The sequence below is a fragment of the Lepisosteus oculatus genome, chromosome 2 (assembly GCF_040954835.1).
Source record: "Lepisosteus oculatus isolate fLepOcu1 chromosome 2, fLepOcu1.hap2, whole genome shotgun sequence".
NCBI classification, from domain to species: domain Eukaryota; kingdom Metazoa; phylum Chordata; class Actinopteri; order Semionotiformes; family Lepisosteidae; genus Lepisosteus; species Lepisosteus oculatus.
In genome coordinates, this window is record NC_090697.1 from 13,189,727 (window position 1) to 13,215,891 (window position 26,165).

The window sequence follows — 26,165 nt, forward strand, 5'->3', positions numbered from 1 at the left end:
TTTGACAGGTTGGTCACTTTCCATGTTTTGAAGAAGCTAGAGGTTTAAAGAGACATATAAAACCTGCTGGATAATGTCCCTGGTGTCTGAAGTTGGACACCCCCGATCTAGGCCCCATTCAGGACTCAGTGCCTAAGAGGGAAACTATAAGTCATTCAAAGGAATAAAAAAAGATGCCACTTCATACACTGATGCTTTTTACAAGCAGTCAGCCCTGAGAATTTTGTTATCTATAACAAATTGTATGTGATCAGGCCAACGCTACTCCTATCTGTTGTGTAGCTGTCGTTGTTCATTACTGACATTTAAAACAAAAATCAAACTGTCATAACATTAGAAAGAAATGCTTACATTTGAATAATATAATTGTTTTACAAAACTAAGCAAGAGGATGTTCCCAAGGATTATTACCATGGTCTCTGTAAGTGCAAAGATATTTTAATTGATTTAAAATCAATGGTATGGACTATTGACAATAAAATTGTAATAGGATGTGGTCTAAAGACTTAGTATAAAAGAGTATACTGAATAACTGAAGTCTTCTGAATAATGGTAATATAAGAACAACCAAACGACTAAAACAATCCCTGTACATTCATCTCCTGCTCTCTGGTTTAGTCTAAAAGCTTAAGCTAAAGCCCGGGTAGCTGAAGTTATAATAACAGAATAAAACATTGATGACAGATTTGTTAATGAATATATATATATACACAGAGTAGTCAGAACTGACTACTTTCTAAGCTAAAGTATTTCTGCACCTTAATCGCTTTAATTTCTATCTTGTCAAGTCAAATCCAGCTTAACTCGTGTTGACACACTGTATTTTCTTACAGAGTTCAGGTGTTGAAGCTCTATAAGGGAATTAAGTCTTGGCTTCCATTTCACCAATACAGTGGCTTGATTAACATAATTAACATCTTTAGAGCACATAGGATCAAGGCTTTTTGCCTCCCATACAAAAGGGCAGCAGATGGATAGCTATCACATAGTGGAGCAGCCTCAGCAATTAAACCGTTTCTTTTATATGTTTGGATTTTATGCTAGGGTCTATATGCTATACATGGAATAGGCTTTCAAGTGTAGAAAGCAAACGGGTTGGAATTACTACCTTCCCACTGTGACATAAATATGTTTGCATTATATACTGTAGCTCTGTTCCCTGCTGTGAAACTATTATAATTATTTCTAATCCCAACCAAAATTTGAAGAAGAAAAACCACCTCTCCAGCAACATAATTATAGTACTGTCAGAAACACTGACGTTTTCCGTATTATGTACAAATTAAGTTACAATCCGTCCGATTTTTCAAAACAATTCTGCCGTGGGGCTGTGAAGGTAAATCTCAGTATGGAGTCGCTTTCTTTTTAAGAATCTGATTTAAATTGAATTTTTCATACCTCCCTGGGGTGTTCTTTTCTTCAGGATTCTTTTTCCCTCATTGACACTCCCTAAAAGATCTTCTGCAATCATCTTCTCCCTGCTCATAATGATGTAACCTTTAGCATTTTCAATACCACTGACAAATCATAGACAACCTACTTACACTACAGGGATCCTAGGAGTGCTTGATGCACTATTGTTATAATGTGGGAGTGCATTACTGGAGACAGCATTCTGTTAGTGTAATAATTTTATTAAGCTGCACTAGCTATGTCAGTTCTCTTCTGCTCCGTCATTACAGCATTACAACTGAACACTTTTTTGTGCTAGAGTACTCTCAAGCTGAAGCTGCCATCATTAGATCATTTTTTTGGTTTATTTTAGAACAAAACAGATGAGTAATTAATAAGCAGCACTGTTGTTTGTCATTTTTTTATGCATTTTCACTGATTACATGAATTGTGTAAGATGTATACACAAATACCAGGCTTGAATCCCATGTTTTTGTTGTTGAAAGGAGAGGGTCTCTCCTGCTATTCTTTTGTGATCTTTTGTTACCAGGGTAACTTCTTAATTCTAGAACAGTGCCTTTATGTATACTTACCCATACACAACTCTCCACATTAAAAATCAACATATTCAGACCAGCAGAATAATTTAATCGGTTTTACAAAAAAAAAACATTTGTGTATCACCCAATAAGCTTTATGTTGAGAGATTTTATTTTTTCAATTGCCTACAAATATACATATGCAGGATATTCACAGACTAAGTCTAATATTTTTTTAAATCTCTTAATTAAAAAAAAAACTTCAGAGATAATATTGTAGTATTGTACCCTATTAAACATAAGACACGCAGAACTTACAATGTATCTGCAAAAAGCATAATTTAAAATATGCCAATTAAAAATTAACTTTAAATTAAAACAAAATCCACATCTTGTCACATACCTATTATTCGTTTCATTTTTAGGAAAACAACTTGATATAGCTTAAAGTTACTAGGCCAACTGTAGATTTAAATTCCAAAAGACCATAATTTTAGAAACAGACCTGTCTATACCTCCAGTATGCAAAGAATACTGGAGAAAAAAAAACATCTTAACAGGTCAGTAACTGAATTTTATCATGAACAAATAGTATTAGCTATATGCAGATATTTCAGAGGAACACAAAATCAATGTTCAAATTCTGTTGGGAATTGCCCAGAATCCATTAGCAACCTTGACCAATAGGTCAGGGAAAGTAATAGCCAGTTGAATGTTTTATTACAGATATGCTAAACTTACTGAATGGGAAAGCTGAACCCATGCAATCACACATATGGCAAAGATTCAACTCGATCAAGGGTCAATTTAAAAATGAAAAGTCTTATGTCTTGATGGTTTAAAAAATATATATTTTAAGAGTGTTCCTGTTCCCTTCTGAAGTCTGTGCAGTAGTGTTAATAAAGAGCTGAAAATTAATCAATTTGATGAGCTGAGTAAATTCACTTTCCTTATAAAGCATGTAATATAAAAAGGAATATGATCTATACTCCGTTAATAAATGTCATTATGTGCACTTGTTAAATGTATGACATCAAGTGGACCACAATAGATGGGTGTTTTATGCAGAAAAAAAATACTTTTTTTTTTCTTTAGATAGTTCTATATATCAAGTATTTATCTAAATAGCCTGGAATAAAGGCATTATCCACCTGAATAACACAACACAGCTATAATAGTAGACAGAAGACGTTCCGGACAAAACACGTGGGATAGAAATATATATATATATGGTATAACCCTGTGATGCTTTATTAAGTAATCATTTTTAAATGTACTTCTTAGCAAATGTCTAATGGTTAGTTCTGGTATTAAGGTTTAGCATGGATACATTGTGCCTTAAACGGATGTTACCAGTCCAGTCTCAAGCTGTAAATACAATATGGAAAAGAAGGAGGTTTCATTTCTTAACCTTTTTTAAGTCTCGGGACTGGCCAACAACTGTTAGTTCCTTAAAATAAAGATTTATGATTAGAATAGGTGCGGGTACGTGAAGCACTGCATTTTGTAATATAAAAAAAAAATAACAGACTTGGACAGCATTATTAATGCAGCTTGTTACACACTATTGTGACGGAAAGTTCACCAATCAAATTGCTTTATGCACGGAGGCGCAAAATTCAATTTATTAAAGGCATAGTACCCTAGTTCACGTTAAAAAGGGGATTTAGAAAATCTAAAACGATCTAAATCTTATTTAAAACTCATGAGGGACAACATGCAGATTAACCTACATTAAAATGTAGCGCCGCATTTTGAAATTGTATATGTAAATATGAACCGTTGAGTTATCTTCTCAATAATTACAATTCTGTCAATTGAGAACAGAACCCGAAAACAGGGGGAAAAAAATGCAGTAATTTTACATTGCAGCAAGAACATTTTGGGAAATGTTTTGGATAAAGCCTAATATATGAATATATAATATCTTTCCATAGTCGCCTCTAAGCTATAAAATAATGGTGCAAATAGACCGAGGCTGAAGACCTCTAATTTTTAAATCACGCTGCCAGACGTTTACGCCCACCTTCTGTACTCCGCCCATCTGCATTCATCTTACCAGCGGTTAAACATTAATTTCCGCGTAAAATCTGATCATATAGTTAATAACTATAATAAAATACTTGGAAGCTGACAATTAACACATTAAGATCTATGAAGCTGTTCTTGTGAAAAATTTTAGAGGGAGAACCCCCTAGGGCGTTTCCGACACATCCTTTTCCACCCCAAACCACTAATTTAAGAGTATACACAAACTGAAAGGACAGGTGACGATTGGATGTAATCATTTATTAAAAGATGAGTCAAAAGATGGACACGTGGAATATTAAGCAACTAATATCCAGAATCGTTGGTTTACGTTTATGCTCATTGAAGCCAAATTCCAAATCATGCGTTTAATAACAGATTTCATTTTCTTCAGCGGTCCATTAAGTGCAATGAACACAATATTAAAGTAGTTCTCTTTATGAAAACTAGGCAATCGAGTTTAAATAAATATTCCATTTTGTGGAACAACGAAATGCAATACTTTGCTAAGACCACCCACAGGAGTTACATGCCATATTAGGGAAAAGTGAAGTTAAAACTTCGTTTAAGGTTATCCTTAATGCAGAGACTTTGAAATCTGGTAAGAAACGGATCACAACACAACCACTTGCTATCAGTTCCAGCTGATTTATTTAATCAAGAGACAGACCTCAGCATCCAGAGATTATGGTGACAGTGCACGAGTCTGTTTCTCCCCCGCCCCCCATCATTTGCTACAAAAATGCAGATGGTCTGTGTTAAGAGAATATATTGCACAAAAATGAAAAAAAAAACAAACTTTCAGTATGTGCCATAAAAAGGAAATTAAAAAAAAATCCAGTTTCACACCTGCGATTTGGGGAGCCATCCACACATCACGAGTATGATATACATAAACTCCTAACTTTTCTATATTACAGTACATATACAGTCTTGAAACTAATAACAGTTCTGAGGTCTATACTTCCCCCAATTCATTTTTTTCCTACAAATACTCAACGAACCTGATCTACAACTGTACAAAACCTAGCTTAAAATCACAAGGCATTTTGATGCAAGATTTTTTTTTTTTACTTTTAATCCTTGAAACCAGGACTTGCTTGCATGCTAACCAAATGAAAAGGGAAGAAGTGCCTGAAACTCACTGACAACAGTAAGAATATTCCCTTTTAACTGTACAAAAATACGCCTGAAAATATCTTACTTTTCTTTTAAAAAGATGAGGTCTGTTATGTATCAAAATGTTACCTCCCATACCTGTAGTGTTGAGAGGTGTAGGCTGCTGTATATTCAAAACCAGGAGGTAAAAGGAACCGATTACAAAAAGAAACGTTTGCGGTATATAGAAATCACATAAAACCATTGTATCGGAAAGCAATGGACAGCGCCAGTTCACAGATTTGATTCGGATCAGTCCACAGTCTGCGTTTTCAGCTCCCTGCAGTTTCAAGAGGGTAAGATGCATAGAAGTGTTCATAGATTTCCCTTAGTGGTCCATTTTAGTTCAACAGTTTAATTGTAGACCCGCCGAAAAAATCCATAAAACCCTGTCACGCTGCCAGAAAGACGTCTGCAGACTTTTTTTTTTGCAACCGTACCAGCTTCATAAGCATCTTTTAATTCCTCAAACCTCACTTCGCCTCTTTTCTCCCCACCCCCAACCCCCAATTTAAACCACAGAAGAGGCAGGGTTGAGAAAGCCTTGGACAGCACATATAATTTTAATTTCTCCCTCCCTGTTATTAGCTCGTGGATATTTTAGTAAGTGAACACCAAGTCTGAGAAGTTCGCCTCCAGCCAGTCCCCTGCTATCATTTCACTGAGCTCAGGGGTGCAATAGTCTGGGAATTCAAAGTGAGAGCCCAGGCTGCCCTCGCTAAAGGAGTCCAAATCTTTATCCACCAGGGAGAGAGAGAGATTTCCTGAATTTGGATTTCCCAGTTCCGATCCTTGAGCGTTAGGAGCAAAATTCAAGCTGAAATCGAAAAGCAGGTCATCCGCATCTTCGCTGGAGCTGGACGAAGTGGAAACCGACCTGGACGATGCTGGTGACATTGAAGCAGGGTATGTTGTGCTCTGCTTCGTTATGTTTTTGAAATTGTAAAACAGTCTGTTCGGTGCCGCGTTTCTTACTTCGTCGTACATGCTAGCGCCTTCAGACTCTGCAGAAGAACTTAAGGTTGGACTGGCGGGGACTTTCGCTACACTGTACGGCCTCATCTGCTCCTCATCCTCCTGCTTTAATCTAACTTGCAAATCATCATCATATTCATCATCGTCGTCTTCATCCGTAAGCACACTCTTAACAGTCTTATTACCCTTTAGATTTGCAAAACCGTAGTCTTCACCATAATCATGATTTGATTTATTGCCGGTCTTGCTGGACTTTAGTTTAGTACATTTCTTACCCGAAGTCTTAGTAATTTTCACGTTGGCTTTCTCCGGTGACGGCGCGCTTGGCTTGGAAGAGGAGTCGAGCTTTGGTTTTTTCTTGGGTCTGTATTTGTAGTCTGGATAATCGGCCATGTGTTTTAGCCGAAGCCTCTCGGCTTCCCTGATGAAAGGGATCTTTTCACTGTCCTTTAGCATTTTCCATCGCTTTCCCAGCCTTTTGGAAATCTCTGCGTTGTGCATGTCCGGAGACTGCTCCATGATCTTTCTCCTTTCGATTTTAGACCAGACCATGAAAGCATTCATCGGTCGCTTGATGTGACCAGTTGCCGTCTTGCACCAGTCTGGGTTCAGTGGGACTGGACTGCAAGCCATGAATTCGTTCTCTTCTGTGTCGGTAGCTTCTCTGGACATGCTACTTTCCGTTTCACTGTTCTCCGTCTGCTGCACCATTGTCCCCTTTTATATGTCCGTGAATACTGCAGAACCTGAACAGTCCACAGCCAACTACTTTCCGCTTACTTCTCTGAAACATCCACTCCTGTTCCCCGTCTCTCTGGCTCTGCACACTCTTCCTAAAGTTGAAGGCTGCCTTCTTAACAAGTTATTAGCTTTTTCATGTCGGCTACGTCACCCACAATTATCCAATCGTGTCCTTCCCACTCCGCCCCACAGGATCTTGGAGTCCCTTAACCCTTTGTGGCTTTCCTCCCACAGTTTTCATTGGCGCCGAGAGCTGTCGGTGGGACGTGCTTGAAGTGTCCGGATCCATGCAGAGCCCGCCTGGCATCATGGCATTTTAAGCACATGGAGTTAGGGGAGAAGCATGAGAAAGCGGCCGCTTTTCTTGTCATAAACGAAGACAGCGCCGGAAACACAGTAAAAGAAAACCCACATGTAGTACACCCCGCCTTGTCGACACAGAATTATTTTTACTTTTATTTGAAAAAAAAAAATTCACGGCGTCTAACGTGACACTCGCTGGATAGCTGGATATTGGTGACCCTCGACAGCTCTGCAAATCCAGTCTGGGAGCGAATGCTGAAGGTGGCGCTTGGACGCTGCAGCTACGGCCGTGTGCAGCTTTTGATTGCAGTTATTTATATTGTGAAGACGTGGTGCTAACACTGATTAATCCGAGATGATAAAACGTTTTGTGTCTTTGTCCGGTACCAAAATGCATAACAGATCCCCCCCCCCCCCCCGTTTCGTTTAAGGATTGGAAAGGAGTGGATGTAGAGCTGTATATGAAAATGGTTTGAAGCATTTTTTTTACAGTTAGGACACTGTTTTTACGCTGTAATTAAAAGTTAAAAGTCAGATGCTATTTCAACTGTAAAAAAAGAATTGTAAAGCCAGGTATTCATCATTTTCTTTCTTTTCTGTATTTTGACAGTGAAACGTGCTCGTGTTGGTTGAACTGATTTAAGGCAGACATCTAGTATATCGCTGTACTGACCACTAATCTTGCACTTCAAGTGATCATTTATCATAATTGCGGTAGCGGCTTTCTGCTTTTATTGTCTCCGTCTATATATTTTATATATGTAGGTTTGACAGATTATAACCACTTAACTCATATCAAAAACCCTCGTGCTTGCTCGCTATGTTGTGAGCAGCTAGTTGTCTGGTGCCACCTGGAATTTAAACGAAAACGTTGAAAATATCCCAAACAGCTCATGTTGGGGGAGTTTTGAAAGGCAATCCCATTTTACACGACTCACACTGATACAGAGATACACTGATACACTAGTCGGGTTCATATTTAGGACTAGGCTGACTGAAAACATGATTTACAGACCTTTCAGATCTTTGAATCTCGTGGTTTGTGCCCTTAAAGTTTTGAGAGGAGAAAAAAGACGTGGATTAGCAGCACAGAAGCTCCTGCTGAGTTTGCTGTGTCAAGAAGCGACATCCCTTCTGAAGCAGCACCTCCACCAAGCTTGGACGGCAGCCAGCGGTGCACTTGGTGTGTAGGCTCCTAATAAGGCTTCCTGTGTTTTGTCCCCTAGAGGGCAATCACCAACCTTTTTAAAATAACCCTCCCCCACATTCACCTCCCAAACACACTACCAGGCAATGATGGCAGAGCTAGCACCTAAAATGTCCAGCCCTTGTCTCCTGACTTCTAAGTGCTATCAACCCAAGCAGTCAGAGCACAAATGAAATTCAGTTACTTGACCACTGAATCAGAAACCAAGTAAAATCGGAAATACTTTATCGCAGTATACACCCTTTTCTCTTGCCTTCACACAAATGCAAGTTAAGCATATTAAGAAAATATAATTGAGTGCAGTATTTCAAAGCAGTTATAATAGAATTCTCTTTTTTATTACTTCATCATCCCACCATTTTACATTTCTGCCTGGTCATTGACTACATTTCTTTATTTTTTAAAGCAGTAGTCATTTTTTTCTATCCATTTGAACTATGTTGTTTTTAACTGATCGTTTAGTAAGAAATGAGAAGTGTTTTGCTAGCACAGTGGTTAGTATTGCTGCTTTGTAGCATTGAGGCACTGGGTCCAATCTATATGTGTGGAGTTTGCATGTTCTCCCTGTGTTTGTGTTGGTTTCTTCCCATAGTACAAAGAAAAACTTAATTGTCCCTGGTGTGAGTCTGTGTGTGCCCTGTGGTGGACTGGTGTCCTGCCGGGGTGTGTACTACCTTGCACCTGTAGCATGCTGGGGTGGGCTCTGGCCCCCCTGGGACCCTGAACTGGAAAAGAAAATGGGTGGATGAAGTGTTTTTGTAACATTTAGTTGAACATAAAACTATGCATTGCTTTTGCTTGAGTACGGGGAATGAGCATGTGCTTTCAGTTAGCTTTGATTACATTTTGATGCTTACAGTAGAAAATCAGTCCATTTCTTTCCAGTTAAAAATAACAGAAACTGCAAATACATCATTGAGCAAGGTACAAGATGTCTGATTATCAATTTTTTTATGGACATTTGCTGGGGGCCTGTTTTAAACTTATTACCATGCACTAGTATTACAAAAATATTGATATTATTTTTAATATTCCTAATACTAGTATTTCCACTACAGTTGGGGTTTTTGTGTGAGGTTTAACTAGCTTTTTTATTTTTTCAAGTATTTAGCATTTGTAGCATGACTACACATTATTATAGCACATTATTTGCTAAGGATAAGTTGCAGGCTTTCGTCAGAGGGCAACCATTAGTCATTTGAGTGAGGGTCTATGCCATGTGTAATTGTAAGAATTTTATACCACCACCAAATGTCTTGTATCGGGACATTTTCAGTGTGGGATGCTGGGCACTGCTGGTCTTAAAATAACATGACTATTAAGCTTACAAAACCATCCTAGCAAGATTTTCCTGAAGAACAATTGTATAGAAAATCAAAATAAAACAAGAAACATAATAGAATCAATTTTAGGAAAACACTACATTAATGAATTATGAATGAAATTGGCCCTATACAATATAGAAAAAAACTACTGGTTCTGCATATGGTTGATTTCCTATAACCTTAAAACATATGTTTCATAAAAACATAATAATCATTTTAACCACATAATTATGTTTTACAAAGTGTTCATAGAACCATTTGTGTTATTACTAGTAGTGGAAGTATTATAAAAAGAAAATAGAAGAATAGGCCTCTAAAATATATGCATGTGATAAGCGTACCATTTAAAGGCAGTGGTGTGTTGCACACTGTGAATGTTTTATGCAAAAAATAAATCAATGTTGGAGATTTCACAGAATATGAAAAGCCCACATGCTTATCTAGCATTGGATCAATATTAGCCCTGACTAGGGGCAATCTGATATTGAAAAATAAAAAATTCAGCCAGTCTGAATAGACCTCAACCAGGTGTGCTTTGTTTTGAGTTCTATGTGAAAGATTTACAAAGAAAAATCCTCAAGTTACTTGTGTGGCACTTTGAATAGCCATCATAAACAAAATCCTCAGTCATTAGGCAGATTCTTGAATATCCCCTTTCTTTGTGTGAAATATTTCTTGCTGTGAATGGCACTGCACATGTAGCCTCTTTTATGTGTCGATATTTGTATTCTGAGACCATATTGCATGGCTGTCTGTAAAAGTCAAGTGTTGCAGAAATTATTTCCATATTGCACTATATTGAACAAGATTTAGCTTAAAGACTTTAGGCCTATTTCCCTTTTTAGTTTCACAGCTTTTGCTGTGATCCTCTTTTAATGAATGGGTGATAATAAGAAGCAAGAACATCGAATACTGAAAGATGTATAGTAAAACAAAATAGAACAAAAAGGAAGCATTAGTTTGAAGGTAAATCTTTTATATATATATAAGTAATATAATTGTCAGTTTTCCAGCAGTTGTAATCACTTCAAAATGACATGGCATATATTCATGCTGGACTAATAGTTTTTTAATATTGCATACAGAAGAATACTACTTGAAGGTCATCACTCTGGCATGAACCAAAGCCAAGTCTGTAAATATCTTCTCATAGTGAAAGTCTGAAGATAGGGGTTTCATTTTAGACATTTAAACAAACAATTGAAATTGTTTTATTACACTTATAGTTAATTTAGAAAAATGGGAAAAATGCAAGCAACTCGTTTTAAGTAGGTTCATTACCTTTTATCAGTAACTGATTACCCAGTAAAAAATACGAAGGCTTTTGTAAACATTTAGTAGACTATAAATCAGTGCATTACTGTTGCTTGGGTATGGTGAATGAGCGTGCACTTTAAACTTGTGCAGTGCTTTGGTTACATTTTGATACATACATTTAAAAATCAGTTCATTTTCAGATTATTGTGTTTTAGAAGGACATTATTCAGTATATGGAGTGTCTTTGAGGTGAAAGGCAAAATGTATTCTCTTCTTTATTCTTGTTGATGTAACACTGCTAAAATGAATTAATTTGATGAATAAATAACATTTTTTTAATTCTGACTAACAATGCACATTCATGAGTGTATTAAGTACATCTCTAATTAAAAATGCCAGTATGTCTAATCTCTTTGTGTCTTTAACATAACATCACATCACTTTATTAGCCACATACAATTTCTTACATTAGGAATTTGTCTTTTCACATACCCCAGCTTGCTCTCCATGAGACATAGACAGGGAGAGATGCTTGGGGTCAGAGCGCAGGGTCAGCCATTGTACAGCACCTCTGGAGCAGCTGGGGTAAAGGGCCTTGCTCAGGGGCCCAACGGAGTAGATGTCCTCTGCTGGCTGTGGGATTTCAACCACCAACCTTCCAGCCACAGGCACAGATCCTTAGCCACAGTGTCACCGCTCCACCCCAATATTTTGAGTGCAGTTTCTAAATTCCATTAAAACGGTTTCTGTTATTTTTATTTTGCTATACACGTTTGATAACTATGCCAGTTAAAACCTTGGAGCTGTATGTTTTGTGGTAACTGTGAGCTTGATTAATTTGGACTGAAATCAAAACTTAAAATAGTGTATATTCAAGGCAGATCAATGTTGATGTAACATCTTCTAATAACTATAGTTGTCAACTTCCACATATCCAGAAATAAATCAAACATGCTCAACATATGCATACTCTAACCAGGTAGTTCAGTTTACAAAACCACAAGGAACAAGAGCAAACTGAATTGCCCCAAATTTATATTATTTATATTTATATATAATATATTTGCAAATATTTTTGTGAAATGTTAAATTCCCCATTAGATATCCTCTGGAAAAAAATTCTTCCACATTGCTGATATTATATACATGCTGTTTTTGTAGTTGTATTGGTAAAAAAGGTCCATACCAGAGCCACAGCTTTTCCTGGTTTCCATAGCATTAAACACAGAGAGCAGCTGATTCTTCCTTGGGTGGGACTCCATTCTTTTTCAGGGATTACCACCCAGCAATGCTATATCTGGGCTGAGTGGAGTAACTAGTAGTAAAGCACCTTGCTCAAGAGTACAACACCAATGTCCACAGCAGGGACTGGAACTCATAGCCTGTCAGTCATGAAGTTAAAAGCTTACCCACTATGCTATACGTCCCCTAGCAGGTATATTTGGAACGGTTTAAAAAACTCACTTAAACTCTAGCATGCTTTACTTACTGAGCCCTGCTTCAACTTTCTAGGTGCAATTTAGTAAAGTGTGCTCTATGACAAGTCACTTATTTGACTAATTTTAATGTGTTAGGTTTCAAGTGGCTTGTTTTTTAGTGGCTTGCCTATCTCTCTAAACACAATTTTGAGGTATTAAGATGAACTCTTAGGCAGTCAGGTTTCTTGACTTATTTCCACACTTGCAAAGTTTTTTTTCCAGATATTCTAATGAAGACAAACAGTAGATGATTAACACTGGAATGTTTGATTTGAGGTCTATCAAGAAAAGCAAATAGTTCATCATCCACCACATATATGTTAACTACAAAAACAGATTAGCATTCTTATTAACCTGTTACTTGACATTATAATTTTTTGTATCAAGAGGATGACATAACATTCAGTGAGAAAGAATAAAGTTACAAAACCAGACTCAATGTTACAGAACCTCCATCCTCTGTGTGCCTTTTGTGAACCATTAATGCACCATTGTAGCTAGTGTTTTCACTGAAGGAGACTTACTATCTTGTAGCATGATCTCATTATTGCATGTAATGGCTGCTTCATATCCTCTAGGTGAGTGCTGCACTTTAGTGGTGGATAAAGTGGAACCATTCCTATGCGTAAAGTGCTGTAGGATCCTTTGGGATGAAAAGATCTGTATGTATGGAAGGGGTTATTATAAATCAATATATACCTTATATGCCTGAACTTGTTAACAAAACAAGAAAATATATTAAGTCGTTTTTATGAACAACGTAATATCCGAATCCCTTGTTTTTTTATTTTCTGAAGTGTGCATTGCTGTTCATTATTGTCAGGATTTTAAAAGAACTCAGTTTAACTTACCCCTTCAAAATGGGCTGAATGGCCTCCTCTCATTTGCAACGTTATTTAATCTTTTCTTTACATATTTAGTAAGCATTTAAAATTCCTTTCTTTTCTTTTACGCAGTAAGTCATCTGAGAAGAACATCTATTTTACAATGATGGCATGGAGCCACATGTACTGTATATAACAGGGCTCTTACTAGAATAATTTATGTAAAGATACCTTACTCAAGGATAAAATAGATGTATTCTACCCATGATTTGAACCTACAACCCTCCGGTCTAGAGTCTGGAGCCCTTACTCCCTTAATAAAATGAAATTGTACTCTTAAAATTAAAATTAATATTGTATCCTTTTCTGAAAACATATTTGTAGAAAAGTGACTAATGTAAATGAATGTTAGTATGTTATTAATCTTGGAATATTAAACACATGAAGTATTTTTAGTCTTTAATAACATCCTGTTGGGCATGTTTCACAACCTACATTAAAATGCAGTGCTTAATGCTTTAATTAGTTCTGTAGTTCTACCACTATTCAACACACTTCCACTTTTTGATATGAGAAATTTTGGAACACCTATCACTTTTTAACAAAGTACCACTTTGTGATGTTTCACTAGTTTACAACTCTGAACTGCTGGAGGATATACCGTTTGTATGACATAGGTCAGTCACCAATATATTATCAAATATTCATAATAGAGTATTGATTTCATTTTCATTTAAAAATAAAAAATATTTGATTATATTTAAACTTAATATCTTTCCTTCAGAAAATTAAAAAAAAATAATTCCTGCTTTTTTCACAAATTAAATATTTTAGTTATTCTGTTATTTGCATACTTTTTGAAGTATCCAAAAAGCTTGAGATGGAGGGGAAGGTAAAGCTAAAATTTTTAGTGTTTTAAGACTTTATTTTGGGTCCCTTTGGGGGCTGGTCTTTTAGATTTGACAGGATCAACCAAAGAACAGGTATTAAATTATCACTGTAGGAATATTCCTTTGCTTGCATTTTGAAGTTGCTGACAATACAAATTAGAGCTTCAATGCAACATGCCTTTAAATATCCAGAAAACAGCCAAAGAAAGAAGTGCGCATTCTTTACATGTAAAACCAGTCTTGCTCGAAAGGTTAAAATGTATTTGTCCAATACTCAAAACATATTGTAAGTTTCAGACCAGAATTATGCAGTAGTGGATGTATATAAACATGTAAAAATGTATATATGTACATGTATGTGTGTATACAAATATAAAATAGAGCTTATTTAATATACTATCTTGTTTATTGAAATGAACGTCAACACATTCATTTTCAAAATATCCTTTCTGAAAGTGAATGGGCTTTACTAAATTCTTATAACTATCTACAGTGTTTTCCCCTGATCTAGCTTTCCTTACTTTGTACTGCTTTATTTTCTGTCACTGTAAATATGTATAATAAATTCCCTAGAAGACTTAAGATAGTTGTAAAATGAAGGATAACTGTTAGGGTTCTGTTTAATAATGATTGAGGTAGGCTTCAACAAATTGAGAAAGCCGGACATTTGTGTTGTGTTGAGTGTAAGGCTTAAAACACCTTGAGTGTAAGATTTATGAGTGTAAGGCTTATCTTATTAACATAAGATACAAATAAAAGATTCATGCAGGGATTTCAGTAAAAAATAAAATGTAGCAGGTGAGCTTCCTTCATTTTCAATAATATATTAGCATTTATACTCTTCTTAAAAGAGTAACAAAAAGGAGAAATGTTTTCTCTTACATTTTCTCTTCTTGCAAAGATGATTTGCACCTTTTTGTAACATTGGAGACAAAATGTTAAAAATCAATTTGAGTTCAGTCTTTTGAAAAATGAAAATGCAAGGATGTTAAAAAAAGTACTGTTGAAAGACCTTTCACAGTCAAAAACAAGTTATCCTGGTAGATGTGGATCACTTCTACTTCATGTACAGTACATACACAAGACACATTTGTCTGGGGTAATGTTTATTTGGCCACTTATGAATGTGGTAAAATACTGATAACTACTGTACTGGTACATGCTGGACCAGTTGTGTGAGGCCATTCATTGAAAATGGCATGAGTCGATTCTTCACTATGGTGTCAGCCTCACACTGTCGACACCACTTCTGAGTGTGTACATTGCTACAGGTGAGAGGTTCTGTACCAGAACTCGGTTCCATCTCTTCTGTTTCTCAAAGAAGCTTCTGTCTAGCAGGCAAATTGTAAACAATTGCAAAGTGATGCAGACAGATAACTATTGGCTCCAGAATCTTGTCACCATTTTTTTCAATAGCATATTCTTTGGTGTTATAATTGGATACATCCTTTAACAAGTCCAGACTTTGTTGATGAAAAACGTGATATGTATGACTGTTACTGATTGTACCTCTTGTATTGTGGTGAAATAGATAAATTACCACATGAGCCTAGGTCATTTATATGTTTAAATAGCTGTGTAAATAAAGTAAAAATGTACAGAAAAGTTTAAAAAAATTATATGCTTCAATAAATAATGGGTGAAGTTTCTAACTTCTTCAAGCAAGAATTAATATAAAAATACTTAGTTAATTTCAAAAGTCACATCAAAAGCATGTAATATGCTATAGTTAACTGTAACTGCACAGTTTTTACTTCTATATTTTGTGTTTTGAAACTCCCAATTCTATAAACAATAAATCAACAACAGATAAAAACAAATAATTACTTTTATGGAACATTTCTGTGATGAGAACAGCAATATTGCCACACATTGATGTTATTGTTTACATTATATTCCTGTATATCAAAAAGTACAAACATCTAAATAAACTAACCATGTAATTCCGGTTGACACAGTTTTCAGATTGCTTAAATGAAGTACAAAGTATGTGACAAAAAATTACCTTTGTGTTTCTTGCGGTGGCCAAATAAAACAAAGCTAGCTTCACAAAATCAACAAGATTGTATGCAAGATAGATAGGATATACACATAGAAAATGTACTTCCCTGTGGGAAGCTGGCATTTAAATGCATTTGTGGTTTATTGAAGAGATTTTTTATTGTTACTATTTGTACCATACATGATGTTAACAATATTCTATTAAATGTTCTCCATCACATCATCATATCACCCAAGCTTTTCAATAAGTTCTTTGTGCTTTGCCTGAGGCTCTTTAAGATGAAATTTCTATCAGTGGCAGAAGTGCATGTAATCCCAGTTTTCACTGATGGCACTGACCTTTTAGCATAAGAAAAGTCCTATAAAATCTAGATGCTCATATAGAACACTCAAAAGCTTATCAAAAACCATGAACCTTTATAATAGCATCACTTTCAAGAGTATGTTGAGGTGCACTTATAGTAAATGCAGCACTGATGTAGTTTTGAGAGACAATTCAAATATTAGGTGCAGGCCTATGTGTAATTGACATAATAACTGATAATAACTGTTAAAAGAAGGGAAATGAGTTTCAGACATACATATGCTCCTCAGGAAATATGAAATCTTGTTTCTATTCGTGATGTCAATAATAAGCATAATTCCAGGTTTTGAGATAGGGAAGGTATGTTGGTTCAGAAATATTTTTATATAAGTAGCCCACATGGAGAAGGCTTCTCTGTTACATTCTGATAACTGTTACATGTAAATACCTAGAATAGTCGCTTTTTATTAACATAAGATACAAATAAAAGATTCAGGAGATTATGTATTTGAAAGAAAACAAACTATTCCAATAATACTATGTGTATATGTAAAGGAACAAGTAAAGGTTTATTCCATGCTGAAAAGAGAAGAAAGGAAACATAACGTTTCGGCTGTGGAGTCTTGTTCGAGTGTGAGACCTCACACCCAAAGAAGGCTCCACTGCCAAAAAGTTGTGTTTCTTTTCTACTCTTTTCAGCATGATATAAACCTTCACTTGTTCCTTTGCAGCTTACGCATTCTGATGCAGCTACCTACTTGAACTATGTGTATATGTATATATCCCTTTTAAAAATCTCAAATGAAGATACTGACTGCTAACTACTGTGGATTCAACAAAGAAATGCACCCTGAAACCCAAGGGTGATTTCAAAATACAGGAATAAGTTTTCCTTCTAATACCCTGGTGGATATAATTAAGAAGTAGATTAAGAGGATAAAGGCATGGATTATAAAGACAATGCCAACATATGCATGAACAAGACCATGTGAAAATCAACATCAACCATAAAGGAAGAAGAGACATAGAAAGCACAGTCAACAAGTGTGGATTGATTGTTCTGAAACTGAGATTAAGCTTTTTTTTCCATGAAACATTCTTATCACACAAGGAATTATGCTGAAGTAATCCCTCTCACAAAAAAACGTGAGGGGTTTGTCAAGCATCTCCAGCTGTGGATGTGTAGAGGATCTGTACTCTTCCATGACTTTAAGGTTAGTGTGGCTTTGGTTGATAGGATTTTGAGCTGATTTATATATAAATTCCATAAAATCGGAAGTTGAACAGTCTGTAACCAACACAAAAAAGCAGTCTAAATAGTCATTGATTTTGAAAAGAAATCAATTTACAGCGGTTACATATCACTCCAATTGAATGCTAGTAATAATAATATTATATTGATTCAGGCACTAAAGGGCTAGCTGTGTTTCCTTAGCTCCAGACAGCGCAGAACTAAAGAACTGAACACTAAGAGGCATACAATGGCAATAGGTCATCCTGACAAGACTTCAATTCCAACAATCGTCTGCACATGGGTGCCCCCTATTTATAGACCCTCCTGGCAGTGATTGAAAATAATGGTGTGAGTGTTGTCTTCTGGTTGGAGCTGATGACAATCTTCCCACCAGGAGCAGGTGTCCTTTACTTCTGTGAAGAACCCCTTGCTCTATCCTGTGGCGATCACAATCCACATAATTCACCCAAATATATGGGTCCTGGTCTTGATGCGCAACTACTACAGCAACGATGATGATAACGATGATGATAACTGTTTAAACTCTTCAATGTGCTGTGAATTCCCCTGTTTGTGTCCCTGACAACAATGGTAAATTTATACAAATAAACAGCTGTTTTTGATTGCAGATGTTTAAATTAACAAAAAAAACTAAAGATTTTAATGTCTTCACAATACACTTTCTCAGTTCATAGGTAAGAAATGGTAAAACATTTAAGCATCTGACTTCTAAAATTAATGTCATGACACTAAATGTACTGACTGCTTAGTTTTGAGCATTCAATAGAATTTAAATTTCACAGAATGACTGTGAAATGTAAAAACAAACCCCTTTTTCAACAGCTTTTATTTTAATTATTTAAATTATTTTTTGATACCTACCCTCTGGTTTGTAGGAGACCTTGTCTTTCATGTGTCACCTTGGAATAATTATCAATGGAGAAGACATTGTGTATTTGCAAATGTATGTGTATGAAAGGTATTTTATATTATGTGTAAAATTCAGCATATTTTAGACTTCTGATTTATATGTCACACTTGTCTGTAATTGTATAACTGTATACACGTATCTGGTATGAGTAAATACTTTGCTGATGTGTAAAAGTCTGTTGTCCACAGCTAGTTAACCACTGGATTCATACTTGACACGTTTCTCATAATTGTCATTTGCAGAATATATTATGTTTAATACACAGTAGCAATCACCTGGTGTTTGACTGGCAGCAGAATGTTGTGGAATACATGTTAGGTTCACAGAAGTTCAGTTCATCAGATGGCATTCTGGTGTTTAATAAACATGTCTTCATGTACTTTATCTTGTATTAGAAATGTTATGTACATCATGTTCACAAATATAAGATAAAAATGCACAGCAAGATTACAAATTTGGATACAAACATCCAGTACTACTGCATACATTTTAAATAGTCATATTTGTTCATTTTTTTGAAGATATCAAAGGTTGAGTCCAAATGTCCAAATGATAAATTGAGCACAAAATTAAATGATGGATAATTCAGAGCGCTCAAAAACATGGATACATTAATGCAATTCCCTAATGCATTCTTAAAATAAATCACCTAAGAATATTTCTATTAAAATTTTAATGTATTGCTTATTTTTGGATGACATCATATCTGAAAAGAGATTAAGACAGCAAATACTAATGTTATTGCAAATGATGTATGAAGTTAACAGTTTTAAGATGCTTTTCAATATAAACTGCACTGATTAATGGTATGGCTTATATTACACATAGACATGCAATATCTGTGGTGGGCTATACATTCCTTTTTTATGGACAATACATAACCACAGTCCTGCTAAAAATCCTGGACTTTATTCTAGATATTCTCTGCACTCCATTGATGCTGTACACATTGGCCACACTTACTAAATAGTTTCCAAGGAAGAAGTTATTAAATTGTTAATATTGATCAGTAATACAAAAGACTTCAACCAGTATGGTGGTAGGTAACTGTGATTCATGACACAGTCCCTAGCCAAAAGCCATGAATGTATGGCTAGTGCAAATTATATAATGCAATTTCTATTCCTATTAATTGAATTAACAATACTTCACTAAAAACGTCATTTCCTACTGTACATTACACAGTACATTATTAAGCAAGTGTTATTTTGTTTCTTGTATTGAGGCTGTTTTTATCTATAAAGCTGTATCATGTATGAATTTAGGAGCCCAATTTTTTTTTACAAAGTGAAAAAGTGGAATAAAATATATGTTTTAAAATGTGGATCTCTGGACTAAACATGTCAGCAGTTATTCAAGATGGAGCTCCACAGTATGAATAAAAAGCACTAGTTGTAGGAAAACTGTTGGAGTGGAAATTCCGCTGTGAGTGTTAAAATAATCCATGGAGAGTCTTAAATTTACTAACAACTTTGAGCACATAATTTTTTTAACTAAAGTTCTATCAAAGTGGTTTCTTGAAATCCATGTTGAGGGCTGAAAGATTAAATACTCCAGACCAACTTATGCATATCTGGAGTTTTAAACACAGGAATGATTAAATTTCAGTTAAAAATATTACTGATCATCATCCAATACAGTACACATATACAATTACACTCTTTGGACTCAGGCTTCCTTTCAATCCCCAAAACAATGCTCCACAAACTGGGAGATCATGCTATCTGTTCTGATGCTTTAAGACTGTAGAATGATTTCCCAAACCATTTAAGATCTTGCAAAGTCAGTCAGGACTTTTCAATTGCTGTTAATTCTAATTTACTATATCATCTACGCTTTTGTGTCTCGTTTGTTTGATTGCTTTATTCCACTGTACCTTAAGATGATGTAAAATGAAAGGTACTATATAAAAATAAATCGTCACATTTCAGAGTGTGTTGTGGAAATTTAATGTTTGCTTATTTGATTGACCACAGAGGAGAGTGTATTTTGAAATATTGTGTGAATTTGGTGGTCATGGAATAATAATCTGCTCTGTTTTACTTAAATATAGAATGCACTAGTACACTCTCTTATTTACACAATACTGTACCCATATGGTTATATGCATAAAATATCACCTTGAACATCCCTTACAAAGAAAAAAAGTACATAAAACAGGATTGATGTGTCCAATGCGTATGTTCTGGTAATGTTCCATTAAGCAGGTTTAAGCAGATTCTTTGTCCTGATAAACAGCTTTATCTCGTGGACATTACAAGTGGTATGTTATAAAAAAAAGTGTGTTGTAATCCATGGAATGTCTTTTGAGCAGTATGTTAATCAATAAGTCACTTGCATTGTCCCTAGTATGAATTTGTCTGTCTGCAAAAATGATCCTGTCAGCTGGTTTAATGGTTGCAGCATGCACTGCCATACATGCCTGGTCTGCCAGACCTTCCAGTCTTATTAAAGCTTATTTGACCTTCTAAGGGAGTTCACCAATTACAATGGAGCAAGCCATGCAATCACTCCATAAATATTTTCATTCTTTTTTAATTTCCACAGTCTTCTTCTTATCCTTTAATCACCGCTCTCTAAAGAACACTTTCCACGCATTAAGTCATTTTGATGGGAAAGCTAATATAATTCATATCCTCTGTTATCAACTGATCTCAAGTTATTTATGTAGCTTCTTGTAACAATTATATTGTATGTTTTCTTTTTCTTTTGGAGTTTCTTAGAAAGTACCATAATACCTAAAGGGTTGTGGATATAAAATAATTTAAAAGGCTAAATAGAGGTAATCTTTGCCATTTTATGACCTTTGTGGCTACCTTTAAACTTTGTAAAACTTTGGCAAATTCTTTGGCAAATTCAATTCTTTGTGGCATTGCAGTTCAAGCAACCTAATGTCAAGTTACATAGAAGGCTACATACAACAAATTACTTGCTATTGTAGAACAAACATGTCCAAGGGCTTGTGCACCATGGAAACCAAATATTATGAGTAATATCAACAGGAAAAAAGCATTCTCCATATCTAAAGTTTATACCATTTTACTAAAATTTACTAAAATGAAGAAACAATTATTTTACTTTATATAATAGGATATGATATATTAAGAGTTTAAATTAGTACAATGAACCCATTAACCTGGATTTCACCCTTTTTCGTCTCAACCTAAATTTAGGAAAAGAAGTATCTCTCCTTCCGTGTGGTGGCTTTGTGGCTAAGGATTTACGCCTATGGTTGGAGGCTGGAGGGTTGCTGGTTCATATCCTGTGGTTGGCAGAGGAACTCCATTGGGACCCTGAGCAAGGCCCTTAACCCCAACTGCTCCAGGGGTGCTGCTCTGACCCCAAGCTTCTCTCCCTGTCTGTGTGTCTCATGGAGAGCAAGTTGGGGTATGTGAAAAGACAAATTCCTAATAAAAGAAATTGTATATGGTCAATAAAGTGATCTCATCTCTCTTTCTCTCTCATCTATGGATTCAGTAGTTTAATATCTATGATTCCTGTGTCATTCTGTATGATTTTCATACAGAAGTAAAAGATAGGAAAGACTGTATATTTGAACTGGCTAGCTAGATCATAATTTTCCATATCTCTTGGCACTACTGTTAGTTTGTAGAAAGTGGTGCCATTCACAATATATCATTGTTTATGGAGGTGCAGTTCACACTGTTGAAGCACTCAATAATCAATTGCTCCTACTGAGTTGCTTTCAACACCTTAACAAACTATTTCATAGTAATTTGACATTGTTTATCCACATCCCAACCGTGATTTCCCAGATGCATCCCATCAATAAGTATTAGAGGGGCCTGAGCATAAACAGAATCCACAGAGCTGGTGCCTATCATTACTGGGACAGTGCCAAAAGAACTGAAAAGAACATATACCTTTGTATTATTTAGACCTAAAGTGTAATAAGAACTTCACAAAAGTCATAATATAAGATGAAGATAAACATATAACTGAATAAACATATAACACAAGTGGATGATCCACTTTCCTCCCACAGTCCAAAGGTAATTTTTTTGGCTTCTCTAAATTTGGCCCTGGTGAGAATGGGTGCATGTTTCTGTGTGTGTGTGTGTGTGTGTGTGTGTGTGTGTGTGTGTCTCATGTGATGTACCCCACCTTGAGCCTTGTGCATCCTGACATAGGCTCCAGGGCACCGTGACACTGATAACTGGGATAAGTGGTTATTGACATAGAAATAATGTGAAGATGTTGTCTTTGGTTAAGCAAATATATCATTGTAAAAAATTGAATTTCCCACAATTGTATTGGGAGTTAACTAATTATGTACCTTGAAACTGTAGATGTACAACATACTCTTGATATACTCAAAAAGTGGGCAGTGGTGTTGAACAATAGTTAGGGTTCTGGAATTGTAAATCTCTCTATCCATTTCCTAATTGCTTTATCCAACACATGGTCATGGGGGAGCCAAAGCAAATTATCCTGGCAAGCAACAAGCACAAGGTGGGATACACCCTGGATGGGACACCACTCCATTGCAGAGCACACACACAGACCACAGGGACAAACATATAAATGCACACATTCATATCTGGGACAATTTTCCAGGAAGCCAAGTATTATACCAGTATGTCTTCGGACTGTGGGAGGACACTGGAGAAACATGCCAATTCCATGTAACATTGATACGACCCCAGGAATTGAACCTAGGACTCCAGTGATGCAAGGCAGCAATGCTTGCCCTGTGAGGATTCACAGTTTTCCAAGGCTTGCCGCTCAGACTGGATTCCCTTTCAGGTGATCCATTCGAATTATTAATTATTATCCCAATTATTCAATGCCCCCTTTTCCTTTATAATGCTGAGGCACCTTTGTTGTGGAGCTTTGTCATTATTCCATTTTTCACATACTTCCTGGCAGTACTTGCTTTCATGCACCCCGTTGTCCTCTGTTGCTGCGAGCTGATCCTTCAATGGCTTTCCCAGATTGCTCCTCCACCCTGGAACCTGGACCGCACTCAGCTGGCCCCCACCTTCCTCCGATTCCCCGACTTCATTTAGGGGCCAGCGTCCAGTAACCAGTAACCAGGGCTCTTCAACTGTTGTCCTTATCCTGTCCCATTGAAGCACCCTGCACTTCTCACTAGACTCAGGCGCCTCAGCGACTCATCAGCCTGGCAGCACTTCCCTTCGAGTCTTCGGCCTGACAGTGCATTCCCCCTGAGTCTTTGCTGTGCGCTTTCAAAGTGTAAAGCATAACCTTTATGACTTGCAGTTGGATTCATTTTATAATTTACACCCAAGGTATCTCTATACCGTTTATAAAAAGGTTTATTGTTGGTTCAGTACCCACAGAGTTTATATAAAGGAGATTTCATGACTCTCTTTAATCTATTGATATAACACTACATACATAATTTTATAATATTAAAGTAAAAAAATAATAACCCAGCATCAAAACATACTATATATTCTAGAAAATGTTGAATCAAATTTAAATTTCTCAGAAATAATTAGAGGAATTACGACTTAACAAATATAAATAAAACTGTAATTGCCCCTTTACAACTATAAAAACTTTATTGCTTTCTGTATACACAGATATTAATTTAATTTTTCTTAAAGCGACAGTTTGAAACCTATGAAGCATTTAACAGCCAAGCACTTATCCAGAAAATTGCTTGCAGCTACTTGAAACCAAAGTGCCCCTGCAAGCATGTCAATGTTCTCTGTCCTAGGGGCAGACTAATTAAAAGGTAAGCAAAGGATATGATCAATTATGAGCAAATAAGATAAAGGCAGGAAGAAAGAAACAGATACCATCATGACTGTAAGATAAAAGACAGTATTATTGCAACCTGGTTCAAATAGTGTTGACATTTCAGTTAATTACCCAGTTAGTAGCCTGAAGTATTGAAGCCCTGGATTCAAGCCATTGTTCAGCAAAAAGACTGAAGTTTCATATGTAAAAACAGTCAAAAAGAAAACTCATCATGATCTTCTGCTCCTTGCCATCACAAAATAAAGCAAATAATCTGAAACTACATCACTGGCTTTCCATTTACATGATAAAATAAAGGAATGTTTTTAATTAGAAAGATTGTTGTGTGAGTGATTAATATATTTTTCTTTCAATCTGGTGATTTGGCATCCTTCACAGGTAATGCTGAAAAACAGTAATAAGTATGCCCCACTATGCAGTAAAGAGTTGTGGAAATCTATCTGATTCTAATTCTTACAGGCAATACACAATGAATGTTAAATCTGTACAATGGAAGCATTTCCACTATTTATAGCTGCAATTGGCTACAATACTTGCCTTACACTGCGGCTGCTGCTACTCCTCAAGCAACATCTTGTATAATTTCAATTAACAACAATCAAAAGGTTTTTTCTATATGCTCCTGGCAAATGTATCTATGTTGCTTCCAAGTGTTATTTAGACACAGTGAGCAATGGAAAAAAATATGTCTCTTAAGCACAAGACCATGGTGAATTCATTTTTACATTTGCGACTGAAACAATTATGCTAATGATTAAGTATCATTGGTAGGCTAACTCTATTAAGAGAACGCCTTGATTTTAAATCCCCCTTTCAAACACTGACTTCCTTCATATGTTTTATGTTTACAGTGTTTATTTAGAGAATTGCATAACATGAGAATATTGTTTTTAATGTTCCTAATTTATTATTAATTTTGAATGTATTAATAATCTAGGAAAGTTTGAGAATCTTTTCCAAATTATTTTGAGGCTTCTCATTTGACATTTAAATAGAAAACAACACAGCATACTAATACTACTACTAATAATATTCTGTAAATATAAAGAGAATATGAATGTCCACATTTCAAGTATTCTGAAGTATTTTGCTTAAAGATATAGCATTTGGATCTACTGCTTGGACTCAAACCCAGAATGTTACGAACAGTACAGTTTTGTTTGCAGATTTTTTTTATTATCAAATTATTTATATAAGATAACTGTTGTATGTTAAATATAACAGTGTGTTCTACACTTTTAAGTATGTCTGCAATATAGCCAGACAATCAGATATAGAAATATTATTCAATATAAATTACATTTTCCCAAAATATCCTTGAGTTACAAAGCTCCATTAAATATTGTAGCATAACATATTCTTTTGCTTGTATTAAAAGTGGCTTTGAAATTTTAATATTTGTTATTCATTAGCAAATAACTTTTGTCATGGAGTAATAGTGAAAATGTAAACACAAGAACATATTCCAAACCTCACTGTGCGAGCGAAAACTATTATACTTTAAAGTACCGAGGAGACAGTATTAGATAGGTGTTTCTTAATTTTGTCAGCAACAGTATTTTGGTCAAATCTGTTTACTCACAAGTAGCATGATGTATAATGAGATTTGTTATGGAGAAAAGACTGCCCTGTTTACATAGTAACTGCAGGCGATTTCATCAGGCATCCATAGACTACAGGAAATGAACAGCCCTTTCCGTGGAAAACCTTTCAATGTTCTTCTTCGAACACCATGCCCAGGCTTGCCGAGGGCTCTTTTCAGCTGAAAAGGTCACAATTTTAAAGGCTGCAGGTGAAGCTGTAATTTTCTGGAAGCAGGATGCCTAC

At 35.7% G+C, this 26,165-nt stretch overlaps 1 protein-coding gene across 1 annotated transcript; it reads right to left on the bottom strand.

Annotated features, from left to right (window-relative positions):
* Positions 1-4,205: 4,205 nt before the first annotated feature.
* On the bottom strand, positions 4,206-7,205 carry sox11a (SRY-box transcription factor 11a). Its single transcript, XM_015353058.2, has one exon. The coding sequence runs from the start codon at positions 6,801-6,803 to the stop codon at positions 5,718-5,720; it is 1,086 nt and encodes a 361-aa protein (XP_015208544.1). The 5' UTR covers positions 6,804-7,205; the 3' UTR covers positions 4,206-5,717.
* Between the last annotated feature and the right edge of the window lie 18,960 nt (positions 7,206-26,165).

Bases quoted from the DNA above. Each gene is read 5' to 3' on its own strand.
- sox11a (XM_015353058.2), bottom strand. From the start codon at position 6,803: ATGGTGCAGCAGACGGAGAACAGTGAAACGGAAAGTAGCATGTCCAGA.